The 19045-nt window shown below is 46.1% G+C and overlaps 2 protein-coding genes across 3 annotated transcripts in view; one reads left to right on the top strand and one right to left on the bottom strand.

The window, feature by feature from the left end:
- The window catches only part of slc26a1 (solute carrier family 26 member 1), a 19701-nt gene extending 10626 nt beyond the window's left edge, over positions 1-9075 (top strand). Inside the window, exons 4-8 of the mRNA XM_056578303.1 lie at positions 2702-2948; positions 3265-3496; positions 3758-3941; positions 6198-6485; positions 6924-9075. Coding sequence (XP_056434278.1) covers positions 2702-2948; positions 3265-3496; positions 3758-3941; positions 6198-6485; positions 6924-7511 — 1539 coding nt within the window. The 3' untranslated portion in view covers positions 7512-9075. The remainder of the gene's footprint in view (positions 1-2701; positions 2949-3264; positions 3497-3757; positions 3942-6197; positions 6486-6923) is intronic.
- On the bottom strand, positions 7598-19045 carry LOC130372339 (progestin and adipoQ receptor family member 3-like). 2 transcript variants are annotated; one of them, XM_056578307.1, is made up of 7 exons: positions 18650-19045; positions 17860-18120; positions 17302-17464; positions 13727-13882; positions 13079-13276; positions 12891-12981; positions 7598-12183 (listed from the first exon to the last, which is right to left on the bottom strand). In XM_056578307.1, the coding sequence occupies exons 2-7, from the start codon at positions 18072-18074 to the stop codon at positions 12038-12040; spliced, it is 969 nt and encodes a 322-aa protein (XP_056434282.1). In that variant the 5' UTR covers positions 18075-18120; positions 18650-19045; the 3' UTR covers positions 7598-12037. The 2 variants fall into 2 exon arrangements, with proteins under 2 accessions (XP_056434282.1, XP_056434283.1); XM_056578308.1 differs by having other exon boundaries at positions 17860-17966; positions 18650-19043.

Below are 19045 nucleotides of genomic sequence, written 5' to 3'. Positions count from 1 at the left end.
GGTAATTGGCACACACTCTCTGGTCCCCCTTTTTGAACAGGGGAACCACCACCCCGGTTTGCCACTCCTTTGGCACTGTACCCGACTCCCACGCGATGTTGAACAGGCGTGTCAACCATGACAGCCCCTCAACACCCAGAGCCTTTAACATTTCTGGCTGGATCTCATCAATCCCTGGGGCTTTGCCACTGCGGAGATGTCTGACTACCTCAGTGACCTCCACCAGGGAAATTGACGACGAAACACCATCAACCTCGAGCTCTGCCTCCAACATAGAGGGCGTGTTATTCGGATTCAGGAGTTCCTCAAAGTGTTCCTTCCAACGTCCGATGACCTCCTCAGTTGAGGTCAACAGAGTCCCATCCTTACTGTACACAGCTTGGATGGTTCCCCGTTTCCCCCTCCTGAGGTGCCGGATAGTCTTCCAGAAACACTTTGGTGCCGACCGAAAGTCCTGCCTCTCCGAACTTCTCCCACACCCGCTGCTTAGCCTCCGACACGGAAGCAGCTGCAGCCCTTCGGGCCTGTCGGTACCCTGCAACCGAGTCAGGAGTCCTCCAGGATATCATATCCCGGAAGGCCTCCTTCTTCAATCGGACGGCTTCCCTGACCACCGGTGTCCACCACGGTGTCCGAGGGTTACCGCCCCTTGAGGAGCCTAAGACCCTGAGGCCACAGCCAGCCACCGCAGCTTCAGCAATGGAGGCTTTGAACACCGCCCACTCCGGCTCAATGCCCCCAACCTCCACAGGAATGCCAGAAAAACTCTGCCGGAGGTGTGAGTTGAAGATACCTAGGACGGGGGCCTCCTCCAGACGTTCCCAGTTCACCCGCACTACTCGTTTGGGCTTACCAGGTCTATCTGGAAATTTCCCCCATTCCCTGATCCAACTCACAACCAGATGGTGGTCGGTTGACAGTTCCGCCCCTCTCTTTACCCGAGTGTCCAAAACATGCGGCCTCAGATCAGATGACACGATCACAAAATCGATCATTGATCTTCGGCCTAGGGTACTCTGGTACCAGGTACACTTATGAGCACCCTTAAGTTCGAACATGGTGCTTGTTATGGATAATCCATGACTAGCACAGAAGTCCAATAACAAACGACCGCTCGGGTTTAGATCAGGGAGGCCGTTCCTCCCCACCACGCCTCTCCAGGTGTCTCCATCGTCGTCCACGTGGGCGTTGAAGTCACCCAGCAGAACTACGGAGTCCCCTTCTGGAACCCCATTCAGGGTCTCCAGGAAGGCCGAGTACTCTGAGCTGCTGTTTGGTGCATACGCACAAACAACAGTCAGAGTTTTCCCCCCTACAACCCTTAGGCGCAGGGAGGCGACCCTCTCGTCTACCGGGGTAAACTCCAACACCGCGGCGCTCAGCCGGGGATTTATGAGTATCCCCACACCCGCCCGGCGCCTCACGCCCTCGGCAACTCCGTTGAAGAATAGAGTCCAACCCTTATCCAGGAGTACGGTACCAGAGCTGAGACTGTGCGTGGAGGTAAGCCCCACCAGATCTAACTGATAGCGCTCCACCTCCCTCACAAGCTCCGGTTCCTTTCCCCACAGCGAGGTGACGTTCCACGTCCCCAGAGCCAGCTTCTGCCGCCCGGGTCTGGTCCGTCGAGATCCCTGACCTTCGCTGCCACCCATGTGGCTGCGCACCCGACCCCAACGGGTCTTCCCACAGGTGGTGGGCCCATGGGATGAAGAGAGGGGGGGTGCCACGTAGTTTGTTCGGGCTGTGCCCGACCGGGCTCCGTGGCAAACCCGGCCACCATCGAGCCCTCCGTCTGGGCCTGGCTCCAGACGGGGGCCCCGGGCTTCCTCCGGGCCGGGTCACATTTCCTCTTCTTACGTTATTCATTGAGGATTTTTGAACCATTCTTAGTCTGGCCCCTCACCTGAGACCACTCTGCCATGAGAGACCCTACCAGGAGCACAAGGCTCCAGACAACACAGCCCTCAGGTTCACAGGGACACGCAAACCTCTCCACCACGATAAGGTGACGGTTCCAGGAGAAACGTGTCAGTGAAATGTATCATGTAAAAGGACACATCTGGAATGTTCACCAGCAAATAGAAGCCATTTTGTAATCGATCATCGAGCTGCATGATAAGTGAGAGTGTCCATCCGGATGGATGTGATATCAGCCTACCGGTTCGAAACTTGGTTCCAACTATCATCACACATCTGCATTGACACCTGGTGTGGAACAGGCCTTTAAAAGGTGCAGCATGTATGAATATCAGTTTAAAATTAATAACCGTCAATTATCAACTTTACAATGCAACATTGCATTGTTGCTTTCCACTCCGGGGGACAGCTGTTGGAGTGTTAAGAAATTAAGTTGATGCTGATCTCACAACTTTTCTTCTGGACTGGTAAGTAATTAGATGTTAATGCTGGCTATGCAGCTAAAGCATATAAAGGTATCTATTTATTGATCGTTTCTGGCAGTGTTGGTATGTTTGCTAAGAAAGATGTTTGTTGTTAGAAAACCATATGGGTGGACACGACACGGGTTCTTCCTCTCCTCTACAGATATCCATGGTGGTGTTCCAGCCTAACTTCTCTGAATCTTGATAGCAGCCTAAAATTCTAGCTCCTCTAACCTTCCTTCTCCTTTCTGTTTCCGCTCTAGGTCCTAATGGTGGAGTTCCATTCTAACTACTCCTACCTTCCATCTCCTCTCCAGGTCTTGATGGCAGTGTTCCGGCTGGGCTTCGTCTCCGTCTACCTGTCGGCTCCTATGCTGGATGGCTTTGCAACAGGTGCCTCCCTCACCATCCTGACAGTGCAGGCCAAGTACCTCCTGGGCCTGAAGATCCCTCGCCACCAGGGCTACGGCACTGTGGTGGTCACGTGGATCAACATCTTCGCCAACATCCAGAACACAAACCTCTGTGACTTAGTCACCAGTGCCATCTGCATCTTTGTCTTAGGTAGGCGGGTCTACTAGTCGTAATGTACTCGTTATATTGCATTATATATTTAGATATAATGCATTATATATATATTTATATATAATGCACTATATAAATTATATACATGCACGATTCATTAAATTCAACAGCATACATTTCATAAACACTTACGCTAGTTTATAGATATCCAATAGTTTTAGACTGCCAGTATATTTTTTAACCTTAAAAACAAAAGAAAGTTATTAATTAGCTGCTGCTCCTTTTAACCCTCATTCCCATATAAAAGTCCATTATTTTCAAAATCTGAAACAATATCTTGAATGTATCCTCCTAGTGGCAGGAAAGGAGATCCAGGATCGCTACAAGAGTCGCCTGAAGATCCCCCTGCCCACGGAGCTGGTGGTGGTGGCTGGGGCCACCCTGGCCAGCCACTTTGGGAACCTGAACGCCCTCTACGGCTCCAGTGTGTCCGGTCACATCCCCACAGGGTTCATCCCCCCCACGGTGCCCGCTCTGGACCTGATGCACCGCGTCGCTCTGGATGCTGTCCCCATGGCTGTCATCAGGTATAGTGCATGCTCTGAGAGAAAGAGTCACTCATTTTACCACCAGGTTGATTTAAGTTGTTTTAAGCTATTGTAAAATGTAGTCACTCGTGAACTCACAAGTGGGAGCATCCACCTAGATTATACTCCAGATTACCAGTTGGCACAGTCCACCAAGTGGGTGAACAGGAAGCTCAACTATCCATCGTTCAACATCTTGTTGGATGCGTGATCATTTCACGGTTTCAGTTGGAAAGTAAAGCCTGTCTGTTGTTTTTTCAGTTTTGCCTTCACCGTGTCGCTGTCTGAGATGTTTGCGAAGAAGAACGGCTACACGGTGCGTCCCAACCAGGAGATGTTAGCCATCGGCTGCTGTAACATCATCCCCTCCTTCTTCCACTGCTTCACCACCAGCGCTGCCCTGGCCAAGACCATGGTGAAGGACTCCACAGGCTGCCAGACTCAGGTATAACCCCACGCACTGAATATAGATTCATGATTTAATTGTTGTTGTGACATTGTTGTTTATGAAAATCTAATATTTTATAGTAATTCGTATTTAAGTAAAGAAGTCTGTGGTTCATACATGTAGTGGAGGAAGGCAATCCTTAAATTTACTTTTATTTTAATATTTATTATTTTATTCTTATATTATTCTAATTATAATTTTCCAACATCGTCACAACATCATAGTTGAAGAATAATCCTGTTTATCGGGTTTACCGTGATGAGATTAACGTGCACGTGAAGTCATCCAGATGAATTGCTGTTTGACAGTTACCGTACTTGGTTAGTATTTTATTGTTAATGCTGTGCCATGATTACGCTTACGGCAAGAACCATGTGTTACCACCAAATATGGTCCAACTCTGGTCAGGGAACCCCTGACCAGAGTTCCCTTATAAACCAGATACATAGCCCCCTCTAGTGGTCAGCACGTTGTATTCTCTAAATACATTACACACCGTTTATTACAACTATAAATAAACCTGCTAAATGTCTGCTACACCGGCCCCATAATTGTGTTGGTGTGCAGCTACAATTACCCTATTTAAGATAAGGACCCAAAAGGTGTGTGTACATGTGTGAATCTTCAATCTTCCTGTGTTTGGGGTTTTCTGGAACATTTCAACCAGTTCTTCTGCGTCCAATAGCATACAGAGTTAAGGCACACCCAGGTAACCCGTCTTGGTTGACAGTTGCACAGAGCGAACTGCCTTGTCAGGATCGGTCTTGGTTACCTTTTACCACAAGCCAGGGGCTCCATGGAGAACTGGGGTCCATGAGGACCACTCTGTCCCCAGGAGCCCCCTGGGGCCCCTGGGGTCCATGATGACCACTCTGTCACCTACCAAGAAGTCCCTTTGTGGCGCTGTCCATTTGGACTCTCCTAAAGCAGAGGAAGACACCATCTCACCCAACGCTTCCAGAAGGTCGGACAAATACTGGACATGTCTCATCTTCTTTTGATGTAAAACTCGCTCTTCGAAAGAGTCCAAAAGGAAGTGGATTGGACTCACGGATCCGTCCTTTTGTGATAACCAGGATTGAAAACAGAAGTTAACTCCTATGTTTTTGTCAGTCTACGGCAAACAGTTTGTAAAATGTTCCACTATGCTCCGTAGTTGGAAGTGAGTGATACTGAGTCTTATGTATAATTTGAAAATGTTGTGATTGGACGGCCATTAAGAGTGGCCTAACGGAGAATGCATGGATTCACTCGACATCCAGAGACAAATGAGAATGGTTCACAGCACTCGCCTAATGAGGTGAATGATCTGCTCCCATGCTCCTACATGGTCCAGCAGGGGGATTAAAGCTCCACTCCATTCCACTCTGCACTAAAGCACTGTATCTTGTAGTGGTCAACGTTTTAAAGGGCTTCTCTAATTACCCTTTCAGCTCCAATGAACCATTGTCTGATCTCAGATGCGTAACTTGACCTCCGCAAAACAAGAAACGTTGAAAGGGGTTGAAACATTGTCCAACAGTAGGCTACCTCCACTGCCCTGCTATTGATACATGGAAAGATAACTCCATATCTCTTAACAAGACCGTGACCTCTCTTCACTTCTATCGGTCCAAAGTTGGACCAATGTCAACTGGCAAGTTGGTCATTATTTGTTCTCAAACTCTCCCTTGAAGGCGACAGCAGAGAACCGACGAGTCAGCTATGATCTTTCCGCTGGATGAGTTGCGATATCATATGATTTCATCCTGCTTGGCCCACTTGCTAATGAATATGGTGTAAAATGAGAAATGACTCCTACAGCTACCTTTTGGTGTGATGCCCCGTTTTCCAGAGATAAATATGATCTTATTATGTTATAATTTAAAAAATAAACATATACAGCTGCTGTTGGTCCTCATATGTCCAGTGGTCCTCAGGTCTCCTGTCTGGTCAGTGCCCTGTTATAACCTCTATTACCGCTGGTCCTCAGGTCTCCAGCCATGGTATAACCTCTAATACTGTGGGTCCTCAGGTCTGGTCAGTGCCCTGGTATAAACTCTAAGACTGCTGGTCCTAAGGTTCCCAGTCTGGTCGGTGACTTGGTATAACCTCCCATATACTGTGGGTCCTCAGGTGTGGTCAGTGCCCTGGTATAACCTCCAATACTGTGGGTCCTCAGGTGTGGTCAGTGCCCTTGTATAACCCTTAATACTGCTGGTCCTCAGGTGTGGTCAGTGCCATGGTATAACCTTTAATACTGCTGGTCCTCAGGTCTCCAGTCTGATCAGTGCCCTGGTGGTCCTCCTGGTGCTCCTCTTCTTCGCTCCGTACTTCTACTCCCTCCAGAAGTGTGTCCTTGCCTGCATCATCATTGTCAGCCTACGGGGGGCACTCCGGAAGTTCCGCGACGTTCCCGCCAAGTGGCGCGTGAGCAGGGCCGACGCCGTGGTCTGGCTGGTTGCCATGGCAGCCACGGTGCTCATCAGTGTGGAGATCGGCCTGGTGGTGGGGGTGGTCTTCTCCATGGTCTGTGTCATCTTCGTCACGCAGAACCCCAAGGTAGGTTTGGGGGGGTTTCTTTCTTTGTCTCCGTCACCTATGCATCCTTTCATCCATCCCTCCCCCCTTACTTCCCCCCTCCCTTTCTTTCTCTCCCTCCCTTCCTAACTTCAGGAAATGTAAGAATGATGCAATTTGTATGTGTATATACTGTATACCATTTGTTAAATTAGGGTCGGTACTCAAAATGCGTGGCCATCCACTAAGAGGTGGGTCTTGTCCTGGCAATACACAGAAGCCCTGTAGCGAATGCAACATGAACACCAAAGTGTGTTTCCGGTTTTCTGATTGTTCTGTACTGTTCAGCGGTCCAAGAGGCACATTGGAGTTGTCTTTTGGGTCCCGAGTTAAACAAGCTTCCCACCCGTGGTGTGTACTGTATGTATTCAGTACGTGGTTGATGGTTCACAAAGCGCTCCGTCTCTCCTGTCCCTTGAGGTCTCTCTGCTGGGTCGCTCCGAGGACTCAGAGCTTTATGAGGACCTGGACGAGTATGAGAACCTGGCCGCACCAGCTGGAGTCCGGGTCTTCCGCTTCCAGGCACCGCTCTACTACGCCAACAAGGACAGCTTCCTCCGGACGCTGTACGAGACCGTGGGGGTGGACCCCTTCCTGGAGATGACCAGCAGGAGGAAGAGAGACAAGAAGGCCACCAAACGCCTGGCTGCCAAGCAGGCAGGGGAGGACTCAGAGAACCACAAGAACGGCAAGCTCTGCGTGGGACTGGTCCGGAGGGAACTGGAGTTCCACACCATCGTTCTGGACTGTTCTGCCATCCCCTTCATCGATTCGGCCGGGATGGGTGCCTTTGCAGGGTTGGTGAAGGACTACGGTGAGCTGGGGGTGGCCGTGCTGTTGGCCGGCTGCAACACCCCCGTCATCGACGCCCTGCGCCGGGGGGCCTTCTTCGGGGAGAAGGACCGAGACATGGGCCTCCGGCTTTTCTACACCGTCCACGCTGCAGTGCTCTCCACCAGGAGCAGGGCGGCAGCTGAGGGCCACACAGCCGGCGACTCACAGGTATAGATGACATGGAAGGAGCGTTCAGAAGAGGAGAAGAAGAAGAAAAGCAAGGGCTGCAGATGACCGCGATTCATCTTGCATTGAATCTACCATTGTTTTTCCTCTACCTCAATTGTACGCTGTTCCATTTGTCAAACGCTCGACATGTAAGTTAATCGGCTGCTCATTCGGCTTGGGAAGCAAGGATACATAACAGGAAGTGAGATTCTTCGATCCGCTCACACGTCACCAGACATATACATATCACGCAGCCGTACGGCCAAACGTAACAAATGTGCTTGGCCGTTGCCTCTGGGGACCCTGAAGCACCTCACAGGCTCCGGGATCAATGGAAAGGAAAAACGGATGCTTGTTTACTCTGAAACGACAAGCTTTGTCAGTGTTAGAAAGTCTTACATTCCTCACAAGAATTAGTTTAAGAACTCCAGGAGTTTCCTGAAACCCCAACATGATCCTTTTTCTGATACAAAGACTATAAAGGGAAGCCATCTAAAGCAGTGCCAAAACGGCAATGAAGATTCATTTTGTGATTAATGAGAAACGTGTTTAATCACTTTTATCCTTGTTTGGTCTGAAGCATCCAAACTTCAATAATCCATTAACGAATTTTCTCGTGTTTTCATGGACATATTACCCTTTTAACCCTCTTCTGCCTTATTAAGGGAAGAATTTATTATTAAATTAATAAATTTGGTTGGTTCAATGGATGGTACCAATGGATGCTCAGCCAATCAACAGAGCAGGAAATTACTCAACATTCCGTTAGCGTGCAGCTTTAAATTTCCTCACTTTCGGTTGTTTTCTTTATTCATGTATTTATTTTAACTTGGTCTTACTTACTGCTTGAGCTGCTGCCCCCGCTACCCGACCCCGGATAAGCGGATTGACGAAGTTAAAATATTTAGTAGGAACATTTGTAATGCTATAGGGTGCACTCCTGTTCATGTCTGTTTGTGCTTTTTTGTGGTCTTATGTAAAATCAGACCCATGCAGCCTTAACACTGATACTTGAAGAATAGATGGCCAAGAGCCATGTTGTACTCAGACAATTTCATATTCAATGATTTTTAATTTGATTTTTTTATAAATTGTTGCAATTCCCCCAAATAGCTTTTCTCCCCAATATATTGTATTTGAAATGGTTCATGAGAAAATCTTGAAAGAAAATCAATAGAGAGCTAATGAGCTTGGTTGATGAAAACCCAAGCTTGGCCGTTATTGCTATCTGGGTGGGGGGGATTCAGCCTTCAGGAGCACAACTCAGCTTTAGCACCAAGATGGTAACCAAGATTGCAACTTAGTTGACCGTCACCAAGTACGAGATTTGTACTTTTATCCTCTAAATGTGTTGACAAGTTTGTCCAATTGCTTTTATTTGATTCGTAGTTGAGAATATAATTGTTCTAAATTGTCCCAATACTGTGATATCTATTGTAGCTAACACAATTTGTAAAAAAAAATCTAAACCAAATAAATTGGTTGTTTGTAATAAACAATTATCGCTGTCTTTTCCCCTCCTTTTGTAAAAATCAACCTACAAACATGTGAAGCATTAAGCATGCCAACATCACAGGTAATCCAATAAATCACAGCAGCGAAAACAGCGCTGTATTATCTGTGTTCACCGACAAACTACAGTCTTGTCGTGTTATACCGGCACTCGTTTTGAATAAGAAGCTATTAAAAAAAACATTGGAAGTCTTTTGAAGTAATTTAAAGGGTATTCCCCTGACATGAACCGCTGTTAGGCCACTGGAACTCTGCAGGTCAATGGAAGGGGCTAACAGAGCTAACGCTATCCCAGCAAAACCCCCTCCTGGACACACAATGAGGAACTTAGAATTAAACCAGTTTAATCTAGTTAAGACAGTCAAATACCACTTTACAGATATTATGGAATATCCTTTTAAAGGTAATGACTGTCCTCCATTTGGGAAATAATGAGTGAATGCGTCTTAGAGTACCATATTAAGCACTATATAAATTTAATTTATTATTATTAATGCAAGAATGGTTGTGAAATATTGAATTTGTGGGAGCAAGTGAACACGTGTGTAAACGACTATGTATGTGAATGAGTGATTGTATAGTTTCACTAATGAAGTGAATGGCCCTAGTGGATAGAGAAACGGTACATCTCTTCCACATTACAGTATCAGAACTGGATGGTCTTTGGGCCTGAGTGAAGGCCCATCACTCTGGCTACGCCCTGCAAGAGACCCAGGACCACAAGGGTCTAAACGGTGGAAAGCACCCAATCTGGTAACGCGTCACAGCTGGGCCAAGTACACTCTGGAAATACCCTGCAACTTTACAAACAAAAGTTGCTTTACAGATTTATTTTTTTATTCAATCAATCCAAATATTAAAATATAGTTTACAGCGCAACTAAACAAAACAAATATATAACACGTGATAATCATGTGGAAAATCAAACACTGGTTGTGTGTGCTCAAAGCAAGGACACACACACACACACACACACACACACACACACACACACACACACACACACACACACACACACACACACACACACACACACACACACACACACACACACACACACACAAAACCAAAGCCCAGCATCTCAAGGCAATGTTTAAAATAAACAATCATTAAAAGGTAACACTAAATAAACCGTTGCTTCTTGGCACCAGAAGATAACCACATTCTCCGATAACCTGCTGGGCCCATTCACATCGCTCATTTAAATAATACAAACGGGCATGGTCACAGGCCTCCGGACCTCAGCGTCTCACAGTAAGGAAAGCATTCATTTGTTCTCAATGGCTCTTTGGGAAAATGGCTGAAACCATTAAGCCCACATTTCATTATTCAACACCAGCATGTGCAAGACGGATTCAAAAAGCCACTCATTAATTCACTCTAAACGGCTGAAACATAATGTGGACAAGGCAAACCTGATACAGGAATAAACAAATGCACATTTTACAATAATAGTAATGCATGTAGAAATAACATTGCACCATTAAAACAGAAAAGATCTGGAGTCACATGAACCCAACCATAAAATCCCCCCCCTCAACAGAGAACACAACACACCCTCCCCACCCCCGTAACATTACTCCAGCAGGATGCCTGTACGACACAGACAGAAATAAAACACAACATTTCAAGTAACGGCAATAAAACGCCGGGATCTCGATCCCAGTCTAACTCAGAGTAAAAGTTTAGCTTGTTCAACACTTTGTTCCTCCTTGGCTCGTGATCGCTGACCTGTGACCGGGTAAAGGGATCCTGTTTCACCACCAGGCTTCATGTTGATGAGCCAATAAGCGCCAATTAGAAATCGCACCTATGGTGACATCACAAATGGGAGCCCACCCCAAGCTGTACAGTGGAGAGCCGACACAGTGGACTGTACCAACACAGTTGACCATACCATCACAGTGGAGTGTACCTACACAGTGGACCGTACCAACTGGGGGGGGACGCTCGTATGTGATATCATTAAAGGGGATTTTGAAACGGCTAATCAACACCAAACATGGTGAAAAATTAAAACAGATATGTGTAAAAGAAAAAATAAGGCGTATTTAACATCTGGAATGGGCAGTTCACCGAGAGTCTTAAAAACATTCTAGTTTTGTGACGTCGTTTTGACCCAAAACAAATCCAAAACAAAACATTGTTCACACAGTGTAAGCATTCAGTATACTCAAAATCACACACAGGGACTTCAATAATTCATGCCTAGATAATCATTTCATTGTTTGATTGCTCTGATCGAATGATCAATAGAATACAACTGTGGCTGCTTCTCTAAAAACTAGAAAAAGGGTGGAGAGTTGTTTTGTTAACAGGGGCCTTCATAACCATAAATATTCAAGCAGACCCCTCTCTCGGGATTAGATAACTGTCCTTGAGTCGTTGGTCAGGTAATAGAGGTTATGATGTGGATATATACCCTATATACATGTACTACACTCCTCACAACCATGCTAGTAGAACCTCTTATAGTTATAGTATGGGCTCAAGGGTCCCAGAATAAAGAATCATGTTAATGTCTAAAGGGCGCTTATTTTACCACGCCACAGGACCTTTACAAACCCACGCTATCGTGACATCACAAGTTGGCGGTTCCCATGGAAAGATGCCAGACCAGCTAATCCTGTGGACTGCACCCACTAAGACACACGCTCTTGGGATGTCAATATAAGGTAGCGACATACCAAAGGCCTCACACGCCCCGTGGTAAACTGAGGAGCCCTTAAGAGCCAATGTCTACCAAGCGCTACCAGCAGTTCAGAAACCCACCACTGGGTGGACGGCCCCCACTGTTCTCCGAAACATTTAAAAGGCATAGTTAGCCGTTAACCCTTAGTAGCCCTCACCTTCACCAAAACTCAACACAGGAACCTGCGGTGGGAGTTGTTACCGCTGCAAACCATTAGCAGCCAATCTGCTGTCCCCCGCTATAAAGTTTTGGATGTTGTTGGGCCACTTCCTGTATGCTAGCTCACCGCTGCCTGCCGCCTCCTGTGTTAAAGTCCCTTGGCGGCGGACTAGTGGGTGGAGTGTCCACGGCCCGGGCACGGCTGGCTGTGTCTGAAACGCATGATGTAGACGGCCGTCTGGTGCCACCAGTAGAACATGAGGACCACCAGGACATGCCACACCTGATGGCTGGCCCCCACGTAGTTCATCTGGCCTAGGGACACACAGAGTACCGGGTTACACTAGAGACCATACCGGGTTACACTAGTGACCATCACCTGGTCAACCTAGAGACCATCACCTGGTCACACTAGAGACCATCACCTGGTCACACTAGTAGAGACCATACCGGGTTACACTAGAGACCATACCGTGTTACACTAGTGACCATCATCACCTGGTCACACTAGAGACCATCACCTGGTCACACTAGTGACCATCACCTGGTCACACTAGAGACCATACCGGGTTACACTAGAGACTATCACCTAGTTTAGAGAACATACTGGTTACACTAGAGACTCCCTTGTTTTAGAGAACATACCGGGTTACATTAGAGACTATCACCTGGTTTAGATATCATACAGGGTTACACTAGAGACTATCAACTGGTTTAGAGAACAGAGAACATACAGGGATAACCTAAAGATTATAATCTGATGTGGGGAATTTACAGAGCTCATAAATGTAATGTTTATTTACACTATAGGATTATATCATCTGGCCTGAGGAATGTGCAGATCAATGGTAATATTTAATAAATCATAGATTATATGATCCAGATTTAAACTATAGATAACATGATCTGGGTTTAGATTGAAGGTTATAATCTGGTTTTGGGATTGGTGAACAAACAGTATAATCCTTCTCATTATCATAACGAATGATATGATGATGGGGTCTGACGGGACGGGGTCCTACCTGGGAAGTATCTCTCAGGGACCTTGGTGACGTAGAAGAGGAACGCAGCTCCAGCGATCAGGTACATCACCATGATACGAGGCAGGAACAGCTGCACAAACACACACACGTCAGTAACACACCCACACACATGTCAGTAACCCACACACACACACACACACACACACACACACACACACACACACTACCTCCACGGCGTCAGTGCGAAGCCCTCCGTTTAGCCACACCCAGTGGAAGGCGGGCACGATGCTGCCGCCCGCCACCGCACAGAAGATGGCCGTGCGTAGGCGACGCCAGTCGTTGCTAAGGTAACGGGGATGCACCTGGGCGCAGAACACGGCCAGGATCAGGGAGAGGATCATCATCAGGTAGAGCTGCCTCCAGAACTAGAGATGAACAGGAGCGAGCAGAGAGTCAAGGTGGTCTGCATGGACGCTGATCAGTGAGGGGTTTTACAGGGGATTCACATAGAGCCAAGGTGGTCTGAGTGGAGGCTGATCAGTGGAGGGGTCTCACAGGGCGCCACAGGGGATTAACAGAGAGTCAACTGGCCTCAACTAGGTTCTGTTGAGCTGCTTTTGCTTAAAGACACAATGGTAGACTCCGACAGGCCTATAGAACCACAACCATAAAGGTAAATGTGTACTATGCAACATTTACCCAATTAAATATCTAAAAACATATCTACTTACATTACCCGAAATGTTTCAAAGAATGCCCAGAGACATGTGATGTTTTGTTCATGGTATCATTCTGTCAATGGATCACACACAGAAAGACACAAAATGCTGAACTACGAGCAGAACTGCAGTAAATAAGGTGAATCAACAACTCACAGTATTGCAGAAGAAGGCGTAGTATATCCCCGGGACGTAGCAGCCCAGGATCCCCACAGAGATCCCAGCGTAGTCCAGCGCCAGCCAGCGCCGGCACGTCCTCTCGTTACGGTGACAGGAGAACAGATGGTAGCCCACAGAGCACAGCATGCACACCTGGAGACCGGGTTTAACGTTACACATCTGGAGGAGACCGTGTTCAACGTTACACATCTGGAGGGGACCGGGTTCAATTTGGAACACCTAGAGGGGACCGGGTTCAACGTAACACACCTAGAGCAGGGGGACGGGGTTCAACGTTACACACCTAGAGCAGGGGGACAGGGTTCAACGTTACACACCTAGAGCAGGGGAACGGGGTTCAACGTTACACACCTAGAGCACGGGGACGGCGTTCAACGTTACACACCTAGAGCAGGGGGACGGGGTTCAACGTTACACACCTAGAGCAGGGGGACGGGGTTCAACGTTACACACCTAGTGCAGGGGGACGGGGTTCAACGTTACACACCTAGTGCAGGGGGACGGGGTTCAACGTTACACACCTAGAGAGAGGACCGGGGCCCAATTCGGAAAATCAAATCTCGTAACCTCTATGCCACCTTTCCTTAACCCTTTGTGGAAAACGTCACGGGGTGAAGAAGAGTTGCTTCCTTTTGAACATAGGAAAAGACAGCACTGACGTCATAGCCCGAAGATAGACTAAAACAAGCGTTCGTTCAATCAATGCATTCTTGTCGTATTTATTTCAATCAGGTTGTCGCCAACAGTAAGATTCACTTAGGTTGGACTTGACCCACGGGAACCTTTTAGGCCACTTGAATCCCAATTCACATGTGAAAAAAATAGGTATTTTATTTGGTCTTCTTTTGGTCTTTTATGAGTTCTTTATTATCTTTAGGGTTTTTCATTATGTTTGGACATTATTTGGAGTTATTCCATTGCCTACTTTCAACTGTGTATTTTCATGTAATTTTATTTACAAACCAGCAATAAATGAATTGATTTAGATTCAAATAAATATGTTTCTGGAACTGGGATCCATTATCAATTTTCTTTTCTTCTCGTCGGTGGCCTGTTGCTTTTAAATATTGCCACCATAAAGGATTATGGGTTACAAAATTCTCCTTCCTTTCGTAAAGGTTGGTCAGGAGTAACCTATGCAACAACTGAGGGGGACACATTGCTCACACCTAGAGCAGGGGGACGGGGTTTAACGTTACACACCTTAAGCAGGGGGACAGGGTTTAACGTTACACACCTAAACATACACACAAATCTCTCAGCTGTGGTCTTATAAACTAGTAAAGTATGATTTCCAAATACTGCTGCTCAACTATAACTCACTCAGGCGTTTAGGGCCAGTTCTCACTGAAATTGAAACTGATTCCTCACTTTCTATACAGTGCAATATGCTTACGGCCTTTATATTTATTTATTCTGACAACACCTGTCCTTGTCTTGTTCCAAATGTTTTTCTTATTTCTGTCTTGTTTTTTTTTACAATTTTTAACTTAAATTACTTGTTTATTTATTTTGTATGTGTAATGCACCTTCAGTTGGCACTCCCAATTTCGTTGTATAGGTGACTGTTCAATGACAATAAAGTCAATCTTATCTTATCTTAAATGCTTCCGCTATAACAAACCCTCTAGACCTTTAAGATCCACTGGGACCAGTCAGCTAATTGTTTCCAAAACAGAACATGGAGGGCAGGATTCAGCGAATATACAACACAAAGCTGGAACAAACTTCCTGAAGAGCTGAGACTTGCTCCGACCCTGACTATGGTTAAATCAAGGTTAAAAACGTTTTGTTTTTGCTTTTATTCAATTTTAACTTCAATGTCTTTCATGCACTCTTTTAAAACCGGTTTTCATATGTATTTTACGGATTATTTTAAATCCAGTTGTTAAATGAATTTCACGCCCTCTTATTTATCCTGTTCATTGTGAGGCATGTTTTTATGTGAAGCTCATCGAGTCTGCCTTGTGTATGAAATGTGCCATCTAAATAAAATTGATTAATAGTTAATCATTTTGCAAATGTGTTGCAAATTCTTCTGCATGATAAAAACCTCACTTAACCTCCACAAACTAGATAAATTCATTCATATCGCTAATGTAGCATAGTTAAAAAAAAACATGAGAAACATGACAAAACCATTAAAAACAGGGTCTAATACTGAGGTTCACACAATGCAGGAGATCCACACTAGGGATGGCGAAAATGTAAAATATTCTTGACTGACCACCGAGCCTCATTAACCGGTTGAAACCGGTTAACCGATCAGAGAAAAATGTGCTATTTGAAATAACAGCCATTTTGAGCCGCGCCAGCCGCCTGCTATTTCGTAATTCTGCATATCTCCCTCCTGTTCTGCCTCCGACTCACACACACACACACACTCTCCGAGTGAGTGGCTCTAACCGCGGCACGACCTGTGTTTGAATTGAAACACAAGGCATGCTTAGTTGACCGTGTGTAGAGAGCGGCCTCGAACGGCCACAATGGTCTGAGATGGCGCGGACCTGGTTGAGACCCTGCGCGGGGCCAATCGGAAGAGGGCAGTGTTAGGAGCTCATTTGAAACATTGCCGCGGCTCATATAAGAAAATGACAGCTCCGAAGAGACGCCGCTTGTTTAGTTTTGAGCAGACGGAAAAATTGAGTGCGAGGGATACCTTTTTTTACTGCACACAAAAAGATCTTGGAATGAGATGGCTAACTGTAGTCTTATAGCGCTTAGTCCACTATCCATAATAATTTAGGAGATCATATTCTTCGCCGCTCGCATGCGGGAATAATTAAGACTTTAGGAGAAATTAAACAGTGGGCCAGAGACGTGGTGTCCGTCCAACTTCCAATAAGTCACCTCATCTTTTTGTGTGAAGTGAAACCAACGCACACTCCACAGTCCACATTGACCCCGATTTTTTCTTTAACCGACAAGCGACAAGATTGATCGGTTAACGTTGATACGGTCAACCATCGGTCAAATGGTCATCGGTTAACATCCCTAATCCACACTCAGTTGTACAGTTGTACTACAGACTGAGCTCACACTGATACACGTTTTACAACACTACCACTACGCTAATATCAATGCTAGTGGAGGGGCGGCACAGTTGATTTGGGTTAAAAACAGACATGCTAAAGACTAACCACCTAGCAGCCGTGCTAAGGCTAACATCTTACCAGCCTTAGAGGGAAGAGATGTGTGTGTACGTGACTGTATGCGTGACGCATGCATACACATGGCCATTAACCGTCTGATGTCTGTGAAACCAATGCAATGAAAACAACACATTGTGTAAATGACAATCATGATTAACCCAGTAGCAGGATGATCACATCCTGCTACCGGATGGGGGACAGGGCAGATAATATCACCCTTGCAGCAACAAATTAAAATACATCTTAAATAGTAAATTTAGATTGAACATTGAGCAACAGAAATATTCATTCAAATAAATTATCCAGACAATATGTCTCTTAACAGCCCATAACATTACCATTTTTATCTAAAGTCGCTTTTATTCCAAGACATTCACAAACACACACACAGACACACACCTGGAAGCAGAAGAGTCCAGCAGCGTAGATGAGGTAGTCCTCGTGGCTGGCGTCAGCCGAGGGCAGGACGTAGGCGAGGTCGTTGACCCCCAGGGTGAAGAACAGCAGGAAGCCCAGAAGGTGGGTCCAGATATTCACCGTCTCGTTGGACAGCATGAAGATACTGGAGACAGGAAGGCAGTGGAAAACTATTAACTGGCAAAATCCAGCTAGTGTTGACTTGACCAGTCAAATGTTAATTAATGTGCATGTAAACATAATGATGCATGTTTTTATTACTATACATGTACATCCATTTTTTTTTAACTAATTAATTTCACAGAATTTCGTTGTCAACATGGTTAATGAATCCGACGGGTTGCCTTAAATCAGATTAAGATCAGTCAAAGTACACGTGCTGAATATGTCAGTTTTTCTAAATTTCTAAACATGTGTGAATGCGGACATTTCTTAGCGCACAAACTGTAATCATGTCGTAGCCTATATATGCTTCATTAATTTCACACACATAACCAGACTTTATATCACAGACAGCCTGTTATGCATGTCGAGTCTTACCTCTTGAGGCATAGTTTGGAGGGGAGGTGTGCCCGGTAACCGTCCGTGATGAAGGGGTTCTCCTTCAGGAACTGGGGGATCTGCTCGTACGTGTACAGCCGGATTCTCTGCGGGAGTACAACGGGCCAGTGGTGGACGCTGCCTCCATGTACCATGTACTGCTCCATGGGCCCCCCGCTGCGCACAGCTTTCTGCTGAGAAGCTTTCAGCAGCATCGTGCGCTTTTATGCGCAAATACCGAATCTAGCTACGGGACACAAGCTGGGGCGACGGGGACAGAACGTGGTGGTGCGGATTAACAGCTGATTAACTCACTTTGTCTCAGTTCAACATAACCCACATAGACCAGCCGGACTGGTTTACAGACTGGACCGTTTGGTTTAGATGTGGGGTGCTGGTAGGATAAGGGCCTACAGTTCCCTGCCTCGGATGTATCCGTATGATCCCCGACTATAATTATAACTTATTGTGGGTTATGATGGCAGTCAGCTCCGCTGCCTGGTTTGATGAAGTCAATGAATGAGTGAACGAGTGAATGAATGTTTTAATGACTGAACCTGAGGAGTCGAACCCTGCTCCACTGCACCACCCATGTGACGTGGATTTCACAGTCAAAGCTAAGCAATATGAAACACACGCAGGCTTCACATACCGATCTGTACAGAGGTCCGGTGTTGTCCTGTTGGTGTTGTATGATGGGTGTTGTGTTACGTGTGTGCACTGTAGACCTAGTGATATAGCGCTAATGGGACAGAGATAATAACAGGAAATAATCCATTAAACTCCATACCATTTGTTGTGGTTAGGCGGTCGAGGGGTTCGTCCGGATAGTTGATACACATCGATATAACTACACTTGACAAAAAAAGTACACTTCTAATACTGTACAGGAGGAATAAAACGTGGTGTGTAGCGCTATGCTCCCAGCCCGGGTAACAGCTCCGCTCCGGTTACCGTAGAGAAGGTCAGGTCCTGGAAGATAAGAAATACATTAAATAAATGTAATGATTATCACTTAAATTTATCTGAAATCCTTTTTTACTTGATCAGCAGTCAAGTTGTGAATATAAATAAATGAGCCGTAGTTTCATTTAAGAAAGATCTCAATGATTGTAAATCATTGTGGATTGTCAATTCCGTATATCTTCCTGGTAACTTCCGGTGGATCCGTCCTCTCATTCTCCTC

The sequence above is a fragment of the Gadus chalcogrammus genome, chromosome 19 (genome assembly GCF_026213295.1).
Source record: "Gadus chalcogrammus isolate NIFS_2021 chromosome 19, NIFS_Gcha_1.0, whole genome shotgun sequence".
Taxonomy (NCBI): domain Eukaryota; kingdom Metazoa; phylum Chordata; class Actinopteri; order Gadiformes; family Gadidae; genus Gadus; species Gadus chalcogrammus.
The sequence above is the reverse complement of the archived record's forward strand: the minus strand, read 5'-3'. Positions and strand labels throughout refer to the sequence as shown.